The sequence below is a fragment of the Thunnus thynnus genome, chromosome 14 (genome assembly GCF_963924715.1).
Source record: "Thunnus thynnus chromosome 14, fThuThy2.1, whole genome shotgun sequence".
In the NCBI taxonomy this organism is placed as follows: Eukaryota; Metazoa; Chordata; class Actinopteri; order Scombriformes; family Scombridae; genus Thunnus; species Thunnus thynnus.
Window position 1 is genome coordinate 20,805,637 of NC_089530.1, and position 22,278 is coordinate 20,827,914.

The 22,278-nt window shown below is 39.5% G+C and overlaps 1 protein-coding gene across 4 annotated transcripts in view; it reads right to left on the reverse strand.

Annotated features, from left to right (window-relative positions):
• Positions 1 to 22,278, reverse strand: part of LOC137197228 (equilibrative nucleoside transporter 1-like) — a 43,098-nt gene that overhangs the window by 4,026 nt on the left and 16,794 nt on the right. The window contains exons 1-11 of one of the 4 annotated variants that reach the window (XM_067610496.1): positions 21,086 to 21,174; positions 10,168 to 10,258; positions 9,945 to 10,026; positions 7,812 to 7,993; positions 5,843 to 5,982; positions 4,385 to 4,519; positions 2,691 to 2,788; positions 2,274 to 2,355; positions 1,642 to 1,727; positions 1,140 to 1,248; positions 278 to 363 (exon numbers count right to left, since the gene is read on the reverse strand). In XM_067610496.1, coding sequence (XP_067466597.1) covers positions 278 to 363; positions 1,140 to 1,248; positions 1,642 to 1,727; positions 2,274 to 2,355; positions 2,691 to 2,788; positions 4,385 to 4,519; positions 5,843 to 5,982; positions 7,812 to 7,993; positions 9,945 to 10,026; positions 10,168 to 10,196 — 1,029 coding nt within the window. In that variant the 5' untranslated portion in view covers positions 10,197 to 10,258; positions 21,086 to 21,174. Of the gene's footprint in view, positions 1 to 277; positions 364 to 1,139; positions 1,249 to 1,641; positions 1,728 to 2,273; positions 2,356 to 2,690; positions 2,789 to 4,384; positions 4,520 to 5,842; positions 5,983 to 7,811; positions 7,994 to 9,944; positions 10,027 to 10,167; positions 10,259 to 10,787; positions 12,621 to 20,728; positions 21,031 to 21,085; positions 21,175 to 22,278 lie in introns of those variants that run through there. The other 3 variants (XM_067610497.1, XM_067610495.1, XM_067610493.1) reach the window with 3 other exon arrangements.

Genomic DNA, 22,278 nt, shown 5'->3' on the forward strand with positions numbered 1-22,278 from the left:
AAGCATTTTACAAATGTTCTCAGAAGCAACTAACTCCTTTAACACAACTGAGACCACCAGGCGGTTCCGACAAGAAACCGAAGGGAACTTTATAGTTAGTTAGTAAACTAATTAACTGGCTCTGAACCCAAAGAAGCAGCCCAAACCCTCAGTCTGGTCTAACCCGGATCTCTACACACCCGGGACATGTTTCGACCAGGCTTTTTAGTCTCAAGATGTGCAGTCCTGTTTGTAAAACATGCCATTTGTGTTTCAACACCATCATGTTGTTACTGACCCACATGCAGACGGCTGTCAGACTCCTGCCAACCCAGTCCATCACGTTGAAAAGGAGGAAACAGGACACAGGGATGAAGTAAGTGTCTGAAATGAGACCAGAACAAATAAGCTGTTGTTAACAACAACAAGACTGCAGATGTCTTCTCCTAAAAGAACGCTACACTGGAGTATTTAGTACTCCCCCGCGGTGGGCTTGAAAGGTGGAGCTGAAAATGTTTGTGGCTTTCTGCTTCGTGGAGGACGGCAGCTGTTAGACGCCAGTTTGGACTCACAGCAGTTTACTATGGTCGGTGTCACGGAACAAAAAAAACATACTGAGCAACTTCTAAAACTACTTTGGCGTTTGTATACTTTTTTGTCGTGACTCTGGGTCATGTGAATCCAAGATGACAACAGCTTCTGTCCTCCATGAAGGAGCAAGATGCAAACCTTTCAGAGCTACACTGCAAGCTTACAGGACATAGATTTAATATGTTTTCAGTGTAGTATTTCTTTAAGGAGATACTGTATGTGTTTAAAAGATAATAAACACTAATATCAGTATTTTTACAGGTTTCTGAAGCCTCGTTCAGGGCATTTTCAATTTTAACTACATAGATCTGCAATGAAAGCAATTGAGTCTGAGTAAATCAATGTTACGAGAGGGTAAAATAAACAGTGGTAAAGAGCACATTTTTAAGTAGTTTTCACTTTTTAGTGATCAAACATAAAAAAAAAGGTTTAAGTGTTGGAATAAATGTTTAAATAGGGGAAAAAAAACATGGCAGATGTCCAATAAAAAAATCTGCCAGGGAAGATAACTGATGTTACTGGTTTACTAGTGGAGCAGCTTTGTACAGATGTTAGAGATGGTGACTCACCCCAGGCGCCTCCGGCTGCTATTGTCGACTTAACCTCGACAGTCACGGCTGGGAATATTCCAATGGTGACGGTGAATATGAAGCACACTGACAGCGCCATCACCCAGATCTGATTAGAGAGCAACAGACAAACATAATCAATATTACGTAACGGGTTTAATCCGTCACACAGGAGGAAGGTGGAAAAAGGCACAAGAAAAGGTCACTTGGATGGAGGAGGTTATATCTGACTACTGGTAGAATGTTTGACGTGATTGGATGAAAGGATGCACATCTACAGTTAAAACTCATCAATCTCATAGAAAGATGTGAAGTTTTAAATTGTAAGGATGTGAAGGTTTAGGATCATTGGTGTGTTAGGTTGCTTAAAAATCCGCGATGCATTATTGTTTGGGACTTTGTGATTTATGTCATGATTTACGAAATATAAAAATCATTTGGACAGTATCAGAATTTGATATCTTGGCATTCATTCATTTGTTTGTTATATGTTACTTTTCACCTGTTTGAAGATGTTTAGCACAGACACGCTGGGTTTGGCCTCGTCCTCCGTCAGATCCACCACCGGCCGTTTCTCTGCTGGACTTTCTGAGAAACAAGCAAAACGCCTCTATAATTAAGTTGGTCGAGTGACACATGGAGTGCAGTCTGTCCCATATCTGCGAGGGTGTACGCACAAAGTTTCTATTGTTATGTAACAGAGGGTTCCCATTACGCTCTCACACACTAGTAATTAACGCCACAGGCTCACTGCAGTCACAGTGGAGTTGTCACCGCAATATAAACTGAAACAAACACTCTCAGTGGGTTCGGCCGCCGTGGTCAGTGTGTAGTAAAGGCAAAAATCCTTTGGGTGTCAGCGAGACAACACAGTGACCAAAATCATTCAGCGCTTGTGAAAACAGACGCAGCACCAGTGTTAAACTATTTAACGTTTCACATACTGTCATAAATATTAATCAAAGTTATAGATGATGATTTTAGCAACAAATGTGCTTGTTTGCATGACCGTATATAACTAAAATGTTTTCTAAAAATGGTGAGGTCAAAAAAAAAAAAGTGTCCACAGCTGCAACTTCAATAATATTTCATTTATGGAAACTGGAACTTGAGTATCTGTGCAGGCCTGTTTACCTTTTTTGAGTAAGTCCATTTTGTTCTCCTCATCCGCGGAGGGTCTGGACCCGTGACTCTCTGTGTAGTACTGGAAAAACTCCTGTTGATGACAACAACCATAATGAGCACACTCCACTGAGCCAGTAGAGAAAAGATAAATACAAGAAGGTTCCCAGAGATGCTATAAATGCTCACTGGGAGATGTGTTTTCTATCTCCTCACAGGCAGAAGTAGTTGGAGTGATATCAAAAAATGAAAACACTGAACTTTATACAGCACCTAACTAAACTAAAAGCTCGTATCTAAAAGCACTGAGCACTTATCTCCAAAGTGCTCTTCAAAAAGTCCTCAACACTTGTGAAAACAGTAGAGCAAATGAGAAAAAGTTCTGGAAAACATATCGTTGTGTTTAATTTAGAGAATATGAGGCCTTACCATGGAGGGCAGAGCGAGGTAGGACATTATGGCCATGAGAACAACAACACAGGCTGTGATGAAGTAACCAAAAGCACTGTCCTGCAGGGCCGACCCACCTACACACAGAGACAAGACAGTGTGAGAATATATAATCATTTTTCACTATCGGAGGCATTGATTAAACTCTACAGTCATTCTTTTGTTAACATGTTAAGTGTTCTTCTGTCAGTATTCCTCTTTTCAATACTATAACCTACAATCTCAAAAATAGATTAAATAAATCTTAAAATTACCAAACATTTTGAATACATGTTGTAACATTTCCTGTGAAAAGATCATCCTGTCTAAATACAAAAATGGTCACAGTAATATTCATGCTGAAGAACTTTCTGATTATGTTTGTGTATTTGTGTGTGACATCTCTGCATAATGCTGTCAGTTCCTACAGAAAACATATATAGTACCAGTCAAAAGTTTGAAGACTTTCTCATTTAAAAACATCCAAGCAACTATTTTGTATTCGTAATAACTCTGTCTAGGAAACCAAATTCAAAGAACATCCCACAGAATTTCACTGAACGTTTGGCCGGCCTCTACCAAAACATAATTCTAGGGATGCACGATATTATCGGCACGTCATCGGTATCGGCCGATAAAAGCTCTAAAATGAAATATCAGCATCAGTGAATTCTGCAGATTATGAGAGGCCGATATGTCGCCACCTCCTCCTCCGCCTGACAGTGCTTCCCTCAACGTTAGCCAGGAGGCTAGCTGGCTGTGCTTCCCTCAACATTAGCCGGGAGGCTAGCTGGCTGTGCTTCCCTCAACGTTAGGCGGGAGTCTAGCTGGCTGTGCTTCCCTCCGTTCATGCTGCGGCTAACGCTCCGCTAACCTCTCAGCTAACGTTAGCTTCAGCTCTCCATGTGGATCCAACCGGAGCACAGAGCCCCGGTTTGTTATTCGGCCTGCTGAGGCTGCTATGTTTGGCTGCACAGATAGGAAACACTTCGGCTGACAGGATGTACCACTCTGTGCAAAAAAACAACAAAAAACTTCTTCTTTTTGGTTTATAACGGCAGTTGGCAACCAACATATTAGGAGCATTACCGCCACCTTCTGCTCTGGAGTGTGGACCAGAGATTAAATCCTACACATTAATCCTGTCTGTCTAATATACTCAAAGAAAACTCTACTGCTCTGCCCACTTGGCAGGGTCATTAAAGTTTTAACGCTGAGCTCCTGAACTCCAGTCTTCCTAAGTTCTTCCTTTATATATTGTCTTTCTTGATCATACTTAGTACAATCTAAGCTTGCATGCATGATAGTCTCCTCAGCCAGCTGGAAAAAAATATGCGCATATATCGGTATCAGCATTCGGCCACAGTGGGTTGGAAATATCGGAAAAAAATCCAATATCGTGCATCCCTACATAATTCACCAGTGAACACATTAAATCTTTCACTTAACAATGCATCTACTGAAAAAAATTAATTTATTTGCTACAAAGTTTAACTTTGTATTTTAATTGTTGTTTAAATGATGAATTGTGAATGTAATGGTCTCATTTCTGCAGGATTTCTATCTTATCTAGCAGCAGTTCTACCTCCTACAAAGTTAACACAGAGAACTGGTGGGTTATTTTGTCCACCACCTGTACATCCAGCATTGTTATAATGGAAGAGGTGTACATGTGGTTTGTGTGTGAGACATACTGGCCAGCGCGCAGATCATGGAGAAAGCTGCGAAGGTGCCAGCAAGCCCCTGTCCACTCATGATGGGAGTTGTGTAGGAGGCAGGCAGCATCCCCGCCAGCCCGAACAGACTGCCCTGAAGAATCGCCCCGAACGCTGAGGAGGGAAAGAGAGAACAAGACAAGGGTGTGTAGGGATTAGAATTTTTCCAATCGAAGTGTCACCGTGACACAGAAAAACACTTCGTCCCACAGCAACAGAAATACTGCAGCCCGCTCAAACAGGTCTACCAAAATTACCTGCCACGTCAAGCAGGGAAAGATGACACCCTTTATGAGAACAAAATGGTGCAAACAAAGTGTTTTACATAACCATTACATAACTATTATTTTCTTTTCCCTACTTTACACAAAGTTGTTGCCATTAAAGCTTTTCCATGCAAACTTCACTGACACCACTGGACTACAGCAGTTTATACAGCAACATAGGAACTTGATTAGCTGCAGAAATCTTGCAATGCATGACCATTAAGAGGAATGTGCAGATGTAGGAATCAAAGCTGCAAGATCACAACGTTCTCCCCTCTAAATCAAACACGATGGGCTGTTCCTCATGAGGACCTGGGGGTCAGGACTGTCCCAACAGTGGTAAGGAGGGGGGTGAGCTTATCCCTGCTGCTCAGGGAGTTATTGTAAATAAACAAACGCAGTGAGATCATAGTCTGTGTTCAAAAGCTCAGTGTGGTACGAGGGAGTGTGTGTGTGTGTGTGTGTGTACCTATGTGTAAGGGTTTTTCCATAACACGGTGAATGCAGATGATTTTGAGTCAAAGAGGGAGATGACATGTGGAAATAATCACTTGCATGAGTTCAGTGCGGAAACAAAAATGAGGACGTCATCTTCCTTCACAGCTGTTTAGCTAAATTTATGAAAAACGCTGTAAGAAAAATGCTGACAAGCGCATGTGAGGACTGTGTCAGCTAAAAAGTTTGTGGTATCATGTAGTTTACTTTAGGGAGGGTTGTAATATCTTTTCATTCAATTTGCTATGTGACTATGTCACAGATTGGAGCTTTCCCCAACTGATCAGAGAGCAGAGAGACTTATTAGGACTGCAACTGACCAATTTATCAGGTGATTGTTTTTTCAATCAATGGATCAATCGTTTGGTTTATGAAATGTCATGTAAGTGAAAAAATGCCAATCACAACTTCTTCAAATGTCTTGTTTTGTCCAATCAAAAGACGAAAAACCCAAAGATATTCAGTTTCCTATTATAATGACAAAGAGGAGCAGCAAATATTGTCATTTTAGATGCTGGAACCAGCATTTTTTCACTATTTTTGTATGAAAAATGATAAACAATTTAACGAATGATTATCAAAGTGGTTGCTGATTATTATTCTGTCGATCAACTAAATGATTAATCGACTTATAATTTCAGCTTGAATTATTATTAGTGACATATTGTAAACTCACAATTGATGCAGACGATTTTGATCATAGTGACGGTGAAGAAGGGTAGGGGGGCTATGTCCACCTTGACGAGCACGGCTGTCACCAAGAAAACCAACAGGATGACGAGCAGGCTGCCTGAGATCCGCAGCTTCTGAGGAATACTGAGAGAAAGAGTGAAAACGTAAGGAACTTTAATTTAGAAATACATTTCAGTATTTCAGTAAACTACTAACCAACCCAAAACAATAGTCAAGACAATGAAACGTACCTATTTCATTAAAAGTAAATTTCCTCAATTTCTGGTTAACAAATATTCAACCAATTATGTTCATTGTATCATTTGAGGAAAGAGCAGGAGGAAAAGAGCAGGATGTGCTTTCAGATGTGTTAAGAGCAGTAAGAGAGGGGGAATATGGAAGGGTAGATATGAGTCATTGACCTGAAATGAAAACAACATTTTTCTGATGAAAAGAGAGGGTCATTGCTATTTTGAGGAAGTTGATGTCCTCCAGTGAAATGTACAAAAGGTCAATTCACAATTAGTTCATCAAAAAAAGAGGAAAAAATAGACAATTCTCTAAAAAGGAAAGTGAGTATATTTAAGGAAGAGAGAAACAGTGAGAAAAAAGGAACAGAGGAGAAGGTAAACAGAGGTAAAGAAGAAGATGGGGGAGAAGCAGAGAACATAAATAGCATTCCTCGGTGTGTTTGTGCAGGGGAAGAGTCCGCCGTGGTCGGGGTCCAGCCCAGATCTCTCAATCCGACTCTAATTAAAGCAAACATACTGGAGGTATAACAGGATCATGTTACCTTTAGTGGCATGGGGTGACCAAGGGGTACCAATAATCAGGAGGAAAGGCAGAGAAGAATGGAGGGCACAGGTGCAGTATTTGCCTCAAAAAAGTTAATACCTTGTATTTGGGGAATTTTTCACTATAAACAGCAAGTATGCTTTAGTCATACTTAAAGTCAAGATGAAATGAAAAATGCCTTTTAAACCGTTTCAGATCATATCCCTGGTCATATTGTGCACCTATTTAAAAAATATGCCCCAAAAATTACAAAAAAATAATTTCTTTGTATTTTTATATCAAAATCCAATCATATTTTTTCCTGTAAAACAAAATATGACGTGTGCTTACGTAGGCTTGAACCAACCAATTTCAACTAATAATATCATGACATCCACCCATCAATCAATCTTGAATTTGTAGCGGCACAGAGCAAAGATTCATTATGCCATGCCCACTTTTCAAGGTTCAAATCAAATTCCTCCCAACGTCACATCCCACCTGTCTATTAGGGATGTGCAGAGAGCCCGGTATTTGTATTTGTATCTGTATTTGTTGAGGCAGCAAAATTATTTGTATTTGCATTTGAATAAAAGTGGACAGAGGCTTAAAAATCCTGTTTTTGTTTTTTATTACGCTTTTAATTTTAGAAAATTAAAGTGTTACAATAAGTGTTCATGAAGCTTGTTCATGAAACGTGTGTCAGTAGCTCAGCTTTATCTCTGGGGAACACTGCCAACTCTGGGAGTGATGTCCAAATTAGGAAAAATGCGTTATGTAGCAGGTGGATGTGACTCCCTTCACTGAGACCTACTGATAGACGTCACAGCGGAGCAAAGGAGAGACGCTGAGATAGCGATGTAACCAGCCTGCACTCTGGTATTTGACATGGTTTATTTTTCTTCCCTAACCCTAAAAAAACAAATAATTTCTGAAATATTTGTATGAAACAAATATTCATAAAAAAAAACCCCCACTATTTGTGCTTTGCCAAATAATGTATTTGTATTTGGGCACAGCGCTACTGTCTATCCTGTTTCACTCGGAAATACGTCACAATACGGAGGTTAGATACTCTCATTTCAGCTGGACTTTAAGTACTGACATTTTTAAGTTATCTCTTTCTTTAGGTGGGTATGTGTACATACTAGACACAAGACTACAAGCTACATTAATTAACAGGAGCGGGGTGGGGATACCTCTGGTGTATGAAAGAGTTGAGGCAGGTGAAAATGAGCAGAGGAACCATGGCACAGAGCGTCATCACGTTGTTGAACTTTGACTCCAGAACGCTGCGATGGCCCTCGTCCTCCATCGTCACATTATCCGTCTGATTGGAGGGGAAGTCACTGGGTGGGTCCTTCAGCCTACTGGTGAAGTACTGAGGACGGAGGATAGAGGAATGCTCATTTATCACGATAAGTACCTTACTTTTTTTTTTTTCCCCCTCACACCAGTCTTTAACAGTAACACTGGATAACACCACAAGTCCATAGCTGTAAGAGGCACACAGTTTGTATCACAAGAAAAAAGTGATCTTTCTCTAACATCAAAAGGATAGGTTCACAGGTAAGGTCAGGTCTTAAAACAGCAGTCAGGTGCCAATATAAACACTGAAAGAAGTTGTAATCATTTGCTGCAATCATTCCTCCTGTTCATACGGGCTATTAAAAATCCCCTTCAAATGTGCTTTCAAAATAAGTGATGGGGGCCAAAATCCATTGTGTAAAAAGTCAATTCGCTCAGAAATGCATTTAAAAGTTCATCTGAAGCTTATATGAGGATTCAGCAGTCTGAGTTAGTCATATAAAGTGGATATCTGCCACATTTACAGTTTTTATAGCATCAAATTCCCTCTTTGTGTTTCCTTGGACAGTGTTTCCCTGTAGAGCTGTAGTGGAAGTATAGAAACAAAAAGAGGGACTTTGGCACCAAAAAGACTAATGTTGAAAGATATCTATTTGATTTGACTAATTAGGACGACTGAAGTTTCATATTATCTTTAAACTTTTGAATACATTTTTGCACAGAAGGACTGTGGATTTTGGCCTCCATCACTTACTGACTATTGCTTTCAATCTATTTCAGGAAATATGCTATCAACCAATTAAAAGCACAAAAGTAGCTGTACCAAAAGGCCGATACTGAGAGCGTTTCTAATATTTTGTCCAGCACATTTATATCAGTGAGATAGACTAAATGTTAGAAAAAAACCTCTCTGCATAATGCAATACAACAGCACCACAAACTACAGCATCCAAGTTTGAATCAACATCTCTCTAAAGCAGTTTCAACAACTGAACATTATAACTTTGTACAACTAACTGTTGTATTGGACTGAATTAGTTTTGTAGCAAGATGGATATAATAAACTAATAACTGACTGCATTAAAAAAAAAAAAAAAAAAAAAAAAAAAGGTGGGAGGTTGCTTGGGTGAAACATTTATAATTTCTTAAACAATGCACAGATAAAACATACTTAAGAGCACAACAAAAATGGCTGAACTGAAACGTTTAAAGGTTCTATATGTAGGAATCAGAAATTCCTTCTCATTAGTGATACCAGTGGCCATTAAGCGAGCTGCAATCAGTCAGTATCCTGTTGTTAACTGCATCCTGTCGTCAGCATCCTGTCATTGCGTGAGCAGCAGCAGAAGACTATTACAGGTGATGTCTTTTTCCTCACTTACACTTCTTATAATAACATAAAAGATCTCTAACGTGTTTTCCACCATGTTTCTGCAAAGCAGAAGTCAGTCAACAGTTGTTGACGTTAGCGAGAGAGATTCAAGGCACTACTACAAGGCAATAAAAAACAATAAATGTAAATTGCTTCATAATTCTTACATATGGAGCCTTTAAAGTCGGCCAGCCAACTTTTCTTTGTCAAACAAAATAAACACTCTAAAAGGAAGAAGGCTATTTGTTCTTCCCCTAAGGGAAAAAAATCAACTCCCCCAGGATAGTGAAACTGAAATTCCACATTTTAAGAAGTTAACTCCTTAAAACTCAAAAAGAATTGGCAGAGGATTAGAGAGGATATACCACTGCAATGGAAATCCATCTGGCTAGAGTCAAGTCAGACATTCTGAGTGAAACCAGGTGATTTTAGGAGGGAATGCAAACAAACAATATTTCTTTTCTCTAAGTTAGATGACCTTCCTCTAAGTAGCGGCCAACCTTTTAATTAGCTAATCACTAACCACCAGGCCACCAACAGGGCTTTTCTTATCACCTCCAGCTGTCTGTTGTTTCAGAGATTAACTGCATTAGCCAGCAAATATTCTCACATCGAGAAGCTTACAATTGTCCTAAAAATATACTTCACTGACCATTGTTGCTGTCATGAAGAAATTCCACGGTAGAAGGGTTCCCAAGCCCAGGACAAAAAAAATTAGCCACACAGCATAGTATCTGGGAAAGAGACAAGGAAGTTCACATGAAAGTACATCAATGAAGTCATTCAACTTAATATCAACAAACAACTCAATCAACAATGGGAACTAAAACAGACACTGGAAACAAAATATTGATTCTAATGAGAGTTTTTCTTACTTGTCCCGAGGTGCATTAATGGCCGTCATGGTTGTTTTTAGTAAGTGAGAGAAACAGGTTCAGTCAGGGTTTAATCAGGGTGGCACCAGGTCTGAAACACACAGATAACATGTAACTTGTGAACATTTAGCGTACCAGCACATGCAAATATCATCAGCAGCCGCCATCTGTATCGCCTTTCTATATTTAGTTTTATTTTAATGAGCGAATTAATCGAAGAGCCAACACATCAATTCAAAAATAAGCTGCAGAGTGTACAGAAAATAAGGTAACTAGGTGATTTAGTTTAAACTGGCAGGTGAAGTTTAAAGTCAGCTAGCCAAATTCAGAGGCTGTCTTTGACCAGCACCACCAGCAGAAAACCTCATGCTTAGCAACAGAGACACAGCAACAACTCTGCTTCCAAACTTTGGTGTTGTGAACATGCTTTAGTCATTACAGAGTGAGATAAAAAAAAAAAATCCACAAGACAGCAACAGTTTTGAAATTCAAAAAACCTCCTTCAAAAAGCTCACAGTATAGCATTTCTTTTAAATACACTAAAAATGTGAACAATAACAATTCCCTGTCCCCCTTAACCTTTAAAGAAAAACACTTTTTTTTAGAAAATTTAAACTTACTTAGAGAAGAGTTCAAGCAGGCACAACAGACTCCTCTTTCCTCTGGTTACAAGCAAAGGAGCAGTACATTCATTTTATACCATACAGAAGGTTTAGTAGGTGGATACCCAACTGTCTGCTGCCTGTTGGACCTGCCCCTAGTCTTTGCATCTCACTGTCCATCCCTCCCCTCTTCCCTCCGTCTCAAACTCCCCTTTCTCTTCGACCCAACCCTCATTACACATTTTTACATTTCAAGCATGTGTGACGCTCTTTGGCATACAGATATTAACTCCTACATGTCTATCATTTCAGGTCGACTGTAAATATCGAAGGTCAGATTCTTCCTTGACAAGATTCCTATGAAAATTAAACAAGAAGTGCTTGTAAAAAGAAAATGTAACACCTCAAGGAGAGAATGTGAGGGCTTGCTTTCTCCTCTATAACTTTCTCTTATCAGCATTTAACAAGCCTTTACACCCCCATCTATTCTCAGCATGAGTCTATCCTCTTCATTTCTCCCTCCATTTCCCCACCATGTTTCTCACTTTCAACTAATTTCTCATCTCATTTCATTCACTGTTCCTCTTCTGCACCTCTATTATTATTATTTTCATGTCTGTTGCACCCTTGGGCTTTCTTGTGCAGCTCATATTTTCTTGTCCTACTTTCTCCTATGCCCTTCAATTTCTCCCCCTTCATTCTTCTTTCATCTCCAGCCTTAACTTTGCGCTCTTTCCTCCTGGCTTCCTAACATCTTTTCTACTTTAATTGATGGAAGACATTTGCTCAGATAGCTGTGTGACACCTTCTCCAAACAGAACAACTTTTGTCAAAGAAACTTCTTCGTTAACAACACCAAGCAATTTGGCATCAAATCAAGCTAAACAACACAGGGCAAAGTTTAGGTTGTCTCAGTATGCACATGAATCATGAGCACTTAAACTCGACAGCTCTGAATTCACTGTGCTGATTGATCAGACACTGATAAATGTTTTAATAGCTACCATATGGAGTCTTGTCCATTTCTAGTGTTATAGATCAATGGTTTTATGACTGAGTTCCTGTTTTGTTTTGCTCTCGTTCTCATGCGTCTTCATGTAATGTGATGCACATTATTGCCGAATAATATATAATATATATAACATGTAGGTTTTAAACTGTTAAGAAAAGATATTAAAAAGGAAGGAAATGCATTCAACATGTTTGTTAGACCTCAAGAATGTAAACCAAGCATCAACCAGCAACAGATTTCAACACAGCCTTTTTAAGTGGTCAAAACAATAAACGCATCATTTCAATAGTCAGTCACGCTGTTAAGGTTCTGGCACCACGAAACATCATCTATTCATTAATTACATCTATGATTTAATTTATTCACACTTGAATAGATTGTTGTTTTCAGCTCTTCCCAAGTGCATCGTCTATTTTACTTGTTGCTGACAGGCATGATGAATCCCACGGTTGATCTGCCTAGTCATGAGTATGCTCTCAGTTAAGGACAGAGACTGCTCTATAAGAAGGGAACCACACACATACTATAGCTCCCTACGTGACATGCATCTAAACTATATTGGACTGATTGAGAAGAGTCTGAGTGGCATGTGAGACGGGACAAAAGTCTGATTAATCAGGCCAACATATCAATTTTAGGTCATCACTCGTACATAGTGGTGTATATGTCAGCTGATAAGTAACAAGAATTCCCAATAGAAAAGTAGCAAAGATATCTTTGAGGTAATATAAGAACTGTAGCTGTGTCACAAATTACATACTGATTCTAAGCAGGGTTTCTGTATGTAGTTTGTTCACATTGGGAAATGAGAAGGCTACTTCTACTAAAGTGTAACTGCACCCCTCAGTCTGAGCCTTACTCCACCCACCGCATAATTTTGAAAAATGACAAAAAAAAAAGGGGCTGAGAGGGGGGCTGAGGGGAGGAGAGGGGAGGAGAGGGGCTGAGGAGGGGAGAGGGGAGGGGGGAGTGTGGCTGTGTGAGGCAGGAGGGCAGGAGTTGCCCAGTGACATATAATAATAATAATAATAATAATAATAATAATAATAATAATAATAATGAGAGAAAGACAAACAGTGCATCAACATTTAAACGAGCCAGAAGTCAGAGCTGGTAGCTACAAAAACAGCAGAAATCCTCCTGAAAATCCGCCCTGGAGCTCGCTAACTTTCCGGCTGTCTGTTCCTGCAGTTACCAGCTGGTAAAAATCTTGTTTTAAAATGGTAAATCGCAGTGTAACCTGAAACGTCACTGAACCTGTCCGGGACGCAGCTCTGCTCTGCAGCGGTCAAGTTCAACTGACAGACAGGACAGACGGTTTCAGCAGAGCTCCGATTACGCCTCGATTTAACATTTTAAAACAAGATTTTACCAGCTGATAACTGTATTAACAGACAGCCTGAGAGTTGATGAACTGCACGGCGAGATGCGAGGAGGATTTCCGTTGTTTTTGTGGCTGCCAGCAGCTCTTCCTCCTACGGACAGTCGCAGACGAAGAGACCCCCTCCAGCTGGCCAGCACCGCTGTTAGCTGCTGCTAGCTGCTGAAGCTAAAACTGTCTCTCTCAATCAGCATATATTTGAAAATGAGCGTATGCTGGATGAGGTGGGCGTTATCATCCTACCATTTACATAAATTTCATGACATATAGAACTCCCCAATGGTTGACTCCACGTCAGCATTAGCCCCGCCTTTTCAGGGCAGATTTTTTTTTGTTATAAATTTGGCGTCAATGTCAATATTAACACCAGCATTGATGTGTTTCGTTACAGTACAGCCATATCATTTAGTTAACAGCTCAAAAAACACGTTTCAGTGTGCAGTACCTCTTTAAGTACACTCAAAAAGTAATAACTCCCTCACAATGCAATCCACAAACAAAATAGAGGAGCAAGTCACAGATGGAAAAAAAAAGTTCCATGGTAGGTGGAACAGTAAAACTGAAACTTATTAACTGGCAGTGGCATAAGTTTCACTGTGATTAACATTTGACGGTACAAGTATTGTATCATTTCCTGTAGAAGACGGTAAATGATTTTGTTTGATTTCTTGTATACTAACTGCAAAAATAGTATACTATAAAGATTAGTATACTGTAGTATATAAAATTAGCATATAGTGTGTTCACCAGAGACAAGCATCTGGTGTCTCTATGTCTCACAGTTTAAAACACACTGGTTCAACCATGTCCCAGATTCCTGTAAAGTATGCCTTTCTCAACCTAACGCATCATCAAAACAAGCCAGCTGGCATGAGTTGCCTGGTGTTGAAATTCTGCCCACCACACACACACACACACACACACACACACACACACACACACACACACATACACTAACACAGGCACTTTGCAGTCTGTAGAGTGGTACAAAACTCCAGTTTGGCATCAGTCTGACACTTTAACTGGTTGGCCTCTCAGCGACATCCAACTCCAACAATAAGCACTCCAATGAAAAAAGATTTTACCAGGAGTGACGGTAATTTGTTGTTTCCTCTAATGTCAAGGTATAAAATATAGTTCAAATCTTGCCAAACAGGGGCAGTAGGTGGTCCCATTTGTGCCTAAAATTTTAATTATGCAACTTGGAACCCCGGCCTGGTCACACCACTTTTTTTTTTTCCTTTAACAGCTTGCAAAATTTAAATTTCCTGCTTGAAGTTTCTTCTCACAAGAAACTGTATTCATTAAGCATCTGCTGTTGGTCAGAACATAACTGATAGAAATAACAGAAATAGACAATAAAAGTCTGTTAATTCCTGACAGCACAAAAATGACGTGAAGGAGCAATTAAAACAGCTATAAATGTTTTAAATAAAATATAGCCTAATTAGTTTGAAGAAAACCAAAAGAAAGAACAGAAAGTGGAATGGTAAGTAAAAGTAAGAGGGAAAGAGGAAGAAAAACCTTTTGACTTGATGAAGTAGACAAAGTTGCAAAAGTGTTTTTAGAATTCGTTCATGATTCAGATTCTACACACTAAACGTCTATTTTATGAAGAGATGTGACTAAAGTTAATGAGTAGTCAGTATTTCGATCATGCTATGTTATAAATATTAAAGTAAAGCTGTTTCCACAACAGCTGACTGCTCCTTTTAGGTCAGCTGACTGATCAATAAACAGATTACAATCGAAGGGGCATTGTGATCTGGTAAAAAAAAAAAAAAAACATCCACATAGGATACACCTGTGGTTCCTTTCTCTAAGATTTGGAAAGCACCTTTAACGATCCAGACATCCTGAATGATGGCAGACCTCGACGAATTTCCAGGTCAGGGCCGAAGGAGCAAGGATGGATGGAAGCATAATTAGCAGAACGGAAAGTACTCCGTGTGTAATAGAGGTAGCACATGTCTGTCTGCGGCTGTTTCCGGGTCAACAGTGCCCAGCAACGACAAGGACTACAGTACAGCGGACATGACAAACTTGGAGAAAATGTGGGTTAAAAAAAACAAACAAAAAATACATTGAAATATATATCTTTAAGTGTGACCTATTATCTTGAGCACAAGGCTAAATCTTAATGCAAAAGGACAGGAGTTCATTTTTCTTGTCTCACCAGCATACCTCTCTAACAGGGTCGCCTTTATTCCCAGGCTAACACACACACAACAGTTTGATGCTGGTCATATGATGAGTCAGAAGGAACGATACCCTCCTTCCTCGAGGTCGTTTCCCACCGCTTATAGAAAGGGAACACTGCCATCAAAGTCGTGACATTTGCTTTACCCAGACTGAGATGCCATTCTTGAAACTAACCAGAGTAAATGGATAACGGGGGAGATATATTCTTACACCATCAGACGTGACATCTTCAAAAATTAATATGAATAACAGCAATAAGCATGCTAAGCTGGAGTTGTAGTGCTTAATATTAGTCAATTAAATATATGTGATGTGATTTGTCAGCGCTACAAATCTACAAAAATGTTCAAAACCTCGAAATGTACACCTCTGAAGGAAGTACAACTTAAGCTATCACCAAATCCAGTTTCTCAACCCTGGTGCTAAGGATCTAAAGAACTACTGGTTTCCATTAAAGCCATCTAATTAGAGGTTATTTCACAAATGGGATAACAACAGTAAACTGGGGACAAGGGATACTAAATTAAAGTGGAAGTAGTAGTTGGAAAGTATTGTTTCCCCTTTGTGAGCAAAAACAGTGTAAAAATGTAAATACTGAACTTGTGTGTACAGTGTTTAAGTGTTTTTTTGCAGTAGAAGAAGAACAAACAGGATAATAATGTAGTATCACAGCACTCTGCACTCATCACATTAAAGCTTACAAACTGTGCGCTGTGTCCCTTCAGTGTTGACATATCATACTAACATGTTTTCTTAAAATTAATCAAAACAGGAAGTGCTGCTACAGTGTCAATAACAAACAAGAGAACGATTATTTCCTTACATGGAGAAAAACCAGACAAAACCCTTATTTGTTAAAGTCATGTCACACTACTCCAACAAAACATATAAAGTGCATAAATTATCAGTGAGGTTACCATCTAGGGTTGGAGTGGGAACAAGCTCTTAGGGGCCTGGATCAGATTAGAGCTGCAACAGTAAGTAGATTAATAAATCAACCAATTTATTAAAGTCATTTTTCAAGCAAAAATGCAATATTTAATGGTGCCAAGTTCTCAAATGTGAGAATTTGCGACATTTCCTGGGCTTTCATTATAGTAAATTGAATATTTCATGGTCTTGGACTGTTGGTCAGACAATCCTCAAACTGGCCTCTTGTTCTAATAATATCATCAGATCGAAAGTAGAAGCAAAAGTACAACATTACCGTCATGCCATTTAAAAAGTTTTCCTTGTTTCCTATGCCAAACTCATAAATCCATACAGTGATGATGATTCATATGCCGTTCACATCTGCGCCTGACAACCAGGTTTCTAGTTTCACATCCTTCCTAGAATGACCAACAAAAAGCAGCTTGCTCAACAGCTCTGCCCGAGAACACTTTACAGTTACGTTGCAGCACATTGACTTTTACAATCTCGGTTCTCATTTCACACTGCATTTGCCCCTGTTCTTCTTTCAAGGACGATATTAGTGACTGCCCTTGGTCTGCCAGAACAGGAAAGATTACACATTTCAGCAAACGATCAGACAAACTGGAAAAATGGAGGAACATGTGGGTGACCGTTGCCTAACCTTAAAAAACGATGTAAGTCTCAAATATTACCATCGAGAAAAACATGAGAAACTGCTATTTCTCAAGATGTCTTGTCTGTTTTTTAAATAATGAAGAGAGATTCATGAGCAATTTCTGCTTCAGTTGTGGTTCCAGTGGTTACACCACAAAGCCTCCAGTGCAGAAACCATTTAAAGATCAGCGGATCAGTAGATTTAACCCGTTAGAGCACCAACAACACTATATGGATCTGTCGTACTCAATATTATCAAGCCATGTAATGCATTCATTACATGCCCAAAGTAATCATGTTCACACTCTTTCATTCACTCAAATTTGTTTAACTATTGAAAAGGAGACGATTACTGGGAAGTCCAATCATTACTGTATATTAACTTTGTGATAGAGATCAACAGCTGCAATGAGAGAAAGGAAATAGCTTTGATATATTATCAAATTTAGATGTGTATTAAGTGATTGGAGAGGAGCTTTTCTACAAATTGCTCCGTGTTAGCTTCACTCAGCTAATCACACCCAGGTATCAGTCCAGTACTGTGCTCATAAACTACTAATAATCATTAAAATACTTCCATAAAAATGATATTGCTGCCATTCAAATGCACCCGATATCACATAACAGCGACGTTACATTAGACTGTCAGTATTTGAGCAGGTGCAGGAAGAGAAATGTCAGCTGTTTGGAGATAAATGAAGACAGCAAAAGCAAAGCACACTTCCGCAAGTTCCGCTCTGCCAAATTATCTGATGAAAATAAATACTGTCATTAAAATCACACTTTGAGTCAGCTTCCTGAGAGTGTTCATTGGAAGCGTTGCAGAGCTACAATGGGCAATACATGATTCACAGATAATCAGCTAACCTTGAAATGCACGTTATGAGCTACTTGTGCTGACAAATTACCAAATTAGCTTAGCACAAAGTCCATACTATATTCTGTGTTAAAACACAATTTGTTTTTTTAAATTAACAGCAGCAATCATGCATCTAAACCTGCAAGCAAGGGCTGCTTCCTTTGTTTTGTACAAAAGTCTGCGAGAAAAAAAAAAAAGCTGACAACCACTAATCACTAATCATCACATTCTGTGGTGACTCGGGTTGCCTTTTTGAGCACCAGCAGGCTGTGTATTGTCGATCTGACTTTTGATAGTATTTGCAGCCAGTTACCATGGCAGCAAATGAAACAGCGCCTAAAAAAATTTCACAAGTTTCCAACAAACGCACTTTGGTTTGGTCGGAGGCTGTTTTCACAGTCGGCAGCCATCCCTTCAAATGGCTTGTCCTCACAGGCCTGTCATGTCACCCGCTGGCTTTATACTGGTAGCCAAATTAAATCCTATTGATAGAAAAAAAAAAAAAAAAAAAAACAGATTAAATGACCAAAGCTCATTTCAGGGAACACAAACTGTGACCCTGACAGGTGGCCAAATACACAGTCAACTCATCACTTACACATGGGCACAGAGGCATTCAGATATTCAGCGGCAAACAAGGAAGGCACAGCAGGCCTAAGTAACGCTGTACCCGCATAGACAAAGAAACATGCAGACTGATGAAAATAAAACCAAACAAACCTCTAAAAAAAAAAAAACTGGTGGAACTGATTTTTTTTGTTGTTTTATGGGAAGCTGGGGGGCAAAAATCCAATCAAAGCATAAAACTTTGCTTGGTACATGTTGCAAGATATGCAAGATAATTCATCACAAAGAGAAGACGCTGCATCCTTCATTGTAAACCTTACGGCTCTTCTCTAAGTGGAATCAAATTATATCAATATAGCCAGCTGGAATGTTTTTATTCTGATGGCAATAAGCTAAAACTGTTGATTTATTTCAAAGAATTAAATTTGAGAATCTTAAATTTGGACTGGAGTATTTTGGCTCTAACAAGACTGCAAACATCCTTTGTGGGGAGGCACGAAGAACTGAATGGAAACAGGGTGCAGCTTCATACCACAGAAAACCACTCTCCACTCCTTCTCTTTCTTTTCATACATGAATTGCTACTAAACTGAGCATATCTGATGAAATCTGAACCTACTGTGCTTTCTACTCATTATTCAGCTTGGACAGGTTATGTGAATCATATGATTAAACTCTTCTTTTGTGACAAAGCAGCTTACATTCAGACAAAGGTCTGCGCAGATGTAATCAAGGTAATACCAAAAAAAAAAACAGGCAGGAAACAATGACACAGAGACAGGAAAAGAAACATTAATGACAGCAGCATAACGGTAACTAATCCTTGGTGAAAATTCTGGAAAGGGAAAAAAAACACATCACGTCCACACCAATAGAGGGAGGGAGCAAAAAAGATCTCCAAATCCATTGTCTTCACCCCCCCCCCCCCCCCCCCCTTTATGCCCTAAAACATTTCCCGCCACTCCGAGAGAGCAGGAACAAAGCCCATCTCCTGCTGCCTGTCTTTTTAGTTGGTTCAAGTAGTCTGAATAAATAGCTGACTGATGAACTGGGAACTCCACTCAACACTACTCCATTATAGTCAGCGATTCTGGGTTTAAATGACTAACACTGGGAGAGGCCATGGTTTTCATATTCCCTTTGATGAGTCAGTCTAGTCTTATCTAATCTTCACAAGAGGAGCTGCCACCAGCCAAAAATGATGACAATAGCATCACACCGGTCAACTAAGGCAACAGGTGGAGGAAAACTAAACTCCCACTCATGTAAAACAGATGCTCATAGGCACCCAGCGGTGGTGGGTCGATGCTGCTGTCCCATCAGCTGTTCATTGGAAAACAAAGCCACCATTCTGGTGTGCTCCTCTCCTTGCTCCAGGAAGAGCAGAGTCACAAATAGCACAGACACGTGTGACATGGAGCCGAACCAGAAAACACATTTCTCCCTCAGAGTCACATACATCCCTTATCATTCAGGAGAGTGAGAGTAATCCTGTAATGAACTTTAACAGGATACAACACAGCTATACCCTAAAAAGATGTACATATTAATGGAAAAAAATGCTCCACAGCAAACCCTACAGTGGTAAAAACATAAATATCATTACTATCATTAGTAATTGCCGTATCACCGTATTAGTGACTGACAAACACAGATTTGACACAGATTCCTCTGCTACATTGGTGCTTGCTGTTGAAACCCATCACATTTCCGTTTTGTGACATCACCAGCATGCTTATGAAGCATTAAATGGACTTTTTACCTCTTTTTCCTCTCTTATTGTCAGGTCATGTGAACCACTATCTGCACGTGATAGCCTAAAACTGCATTAAAGCTGCCAGTCACACACGTGCTTTTCTGTAGACAGCAACAGTCATGCGGTCCATATGGTCTTTAAAACAGAGTGAATGCACTTGAGAGTTAAGATCTTGGTCTAAAATATAAAAATACTACAAGAAAATTACCACGTTAAATATAGGTGAGGAGCTTAATGTGACTGGCTGGTTCCCATCCCAAAAATTAGGTAAAAACTGCAACATTTAGGAGTCAAATTCTGCATTCAATACTGTTATTCATCACAATCTGATTTATTTAAAATGAACAGAAAATACCGTGTCACATGTTGGTTGACAATAAAATAATATTATTAAATGTTTTCTATGTGCAAGAAACATGTGTGGGGTTTCTCCCGTATAAAACGAAGCAATTTCATCATTTTATTACCAGTGAAAATAACGCTAAATATTATTTTTAGACTAAACATTTGCCGACATGTGGCTAACTATCTCACCCACAACACCGTGACTGTAACGCCCGCCGGTAAGCTTAACAGTACGGCTAGTTAACTTCGCTGCCCTGGCTGGACTTACCACGCTCGAAGTTGGCGCTAAATTTAATTCCCAGGAAACAAAGAAGACACAGGACTTCCAGCATCAAAACACCGCTACCCTTCTTCAATTCTATCTCTCAGGAAGAGTTAGAGACATCACATTAAGTCACAGAATCGACCAAAGTCGCACCACCAACCCGAAATTAGAGAGAATTCCATCTTAAACGAGTAACCGTTAACGTTATTTTAACAGCAAATTCGCTTTTAACCGTCAGTTTTGCAGTGAATTACAAGTGAAAACAGCGCTTTCGCCTCAGAAATAACGGTCCTAGCAGGTTGACAGTGACTTTTAAGTCAGTTAACTCTGTCCTTAGTTCAACACACTGAGATAACCTACCTTTATCATCAGAGTCTGTGCAGTCTTGTTGTGTCTGAACCTCTCTGTCTTCATAGCACTCGTGTTGCATTCACGTGCTCCTCGTAAAAGTTAAATTTCTGCTTACTGCGAAGTCATTTCAACACATTTTCAGCGACTGACCATGTAACAGAATTAGTATCTTTTAGAGAATTTATGTATTTCTCAATATTCAATGGTGTGGTGTTCACCAAGACATACCAGTAATGTCACAATTTCAGTTCAACCACATTGAAACCAGAATTTCCGATTTTACATGAAGTCGAGGGAGGAGGCGCAGAGAATTTCATAGTATTTTGTTGTGGGATGGCATCAAAATGTCATTTGTTAACAATCTGCCAGCTTTTTGATTGTTTCCGCACCATCTGTCTTTGCGATGACGCAAGTCTTTACTGGCACATAAAAAGACATACCCAAAAAAAGAGACAGACGCAGTGGACTCCAGTCAGTTACAGGCTAGTTCTTTCTTTTGTCAATTGATTTTATAATATACAGTATAATTATACTTTTACTGTGCCTTTCACATTTTTTACTCTATGTTATTATTCTTGTGTGTCCTTGTTTTTTATTTTTTTACAGCGCTGTTTTGATGATTGCTGTCAATAAAGTCTACAGAGAGAACTGTCATGATTCCTGCCTCAGTCCTGTTTATGTTGTTTCCCTTCCCCTTTCTGTCCCTGTCTCTGTCTTCAGCCCCACACTCTCTTCTCTTGGCTTTGCCACTTCCCGAACATCTTCACTTGCTGTCTACAGTGGGTGTTTCCATATAGCTTAGTGATGTGTATGCAAAGATGACAACTTCACCTTTCAGTGATTACCAACTGTCACAAGCAGAGAGATAGAGCGATGACAAATAACTAAAGTATACCATGGCTAATAATACCACTCCGACCTTAAGTTTTATATAAACGCCATCCAGCAGCCGCTGAAATGTATGAAGACAATCAGTCTCTTATCTAAGAGTCATTTGCTGGCTGGTCAGCTTGCTCTGCGTGTGTAAAAGAAGACTGCTGGTATTAATTCAATGCTGCTCTGTGTTGATTTGCACAACAGAGAGTTGATTTCCAGAAACAGCAGTCCATCTTTTTGGAGCAAGAGAGATGTTAAAAAAGACATTCCTCAAATACAAACACTCTTTCAGTAGCAGTGGGCTATTTGTGTTCTGTCCCGAAAGC